Consider the following 262-nt stretch of genomic DNA (forward strand, 5'->3'; position numbering starts at 1 on the left):
GTCTAAGGACATGATTATAACGAAAATAAACTCGCCCAGGAAGTAACTGAGAACGCCCACGACTGTCGCTGAACTTACGCTCTGACTCTCGACGCCCTCGCCAAGGATGGGCGTGATGGCTTCGATGTCGAACTTCTCCGAGGGAATGAACAGGCCGCCCGTGGAATCCGCGAGGTACTGGTACTCTTCCACGTTGGTAAGTACCGCTCGCTCGCTGCTGTCCCTGTTGTTGGAGCTGTAGATGATCGTCACCTGCGGCGTT

General features: G+C 55.0%; 1 protein-coding gene across 1 annotated transcript in view; it reads right to left on the reverse strand.

Annotated features, from left to right (window-relative positions):
• Positions 1-262, reverse strand: part of LOC119585275 (von Willebrand factor A domain-containing protein 7-like) — a 14144-nt gene that overhangs the window by 9805 nt on the left and 4077 nt on the right. The window contains exon 9 of the mRNA XM_037933949.1: positions 79-252. Coding sequence (XP_037789877.1) covers positions 79-252 — 174 coding nt within the window. The remainder of the gene's footprint in view (positions 1-78; positions 253-262) is intronic.

This window comes from Penaeus monodon, chromosome 19 (assembly GCF_015228065.2).
Source record: "Penaeus monodon isolate SGIC_2016 chromosome 19, NSTDA_Pmon_1, whole genome shotgun sequence".
In the NCBI taxonomy this organism is placed as follows: Eukaryota; Metazoa; Arthropoda; class Malacostraca; order Decapoda; family Penaeidae; genus Penaeus; species Penaeus monodon.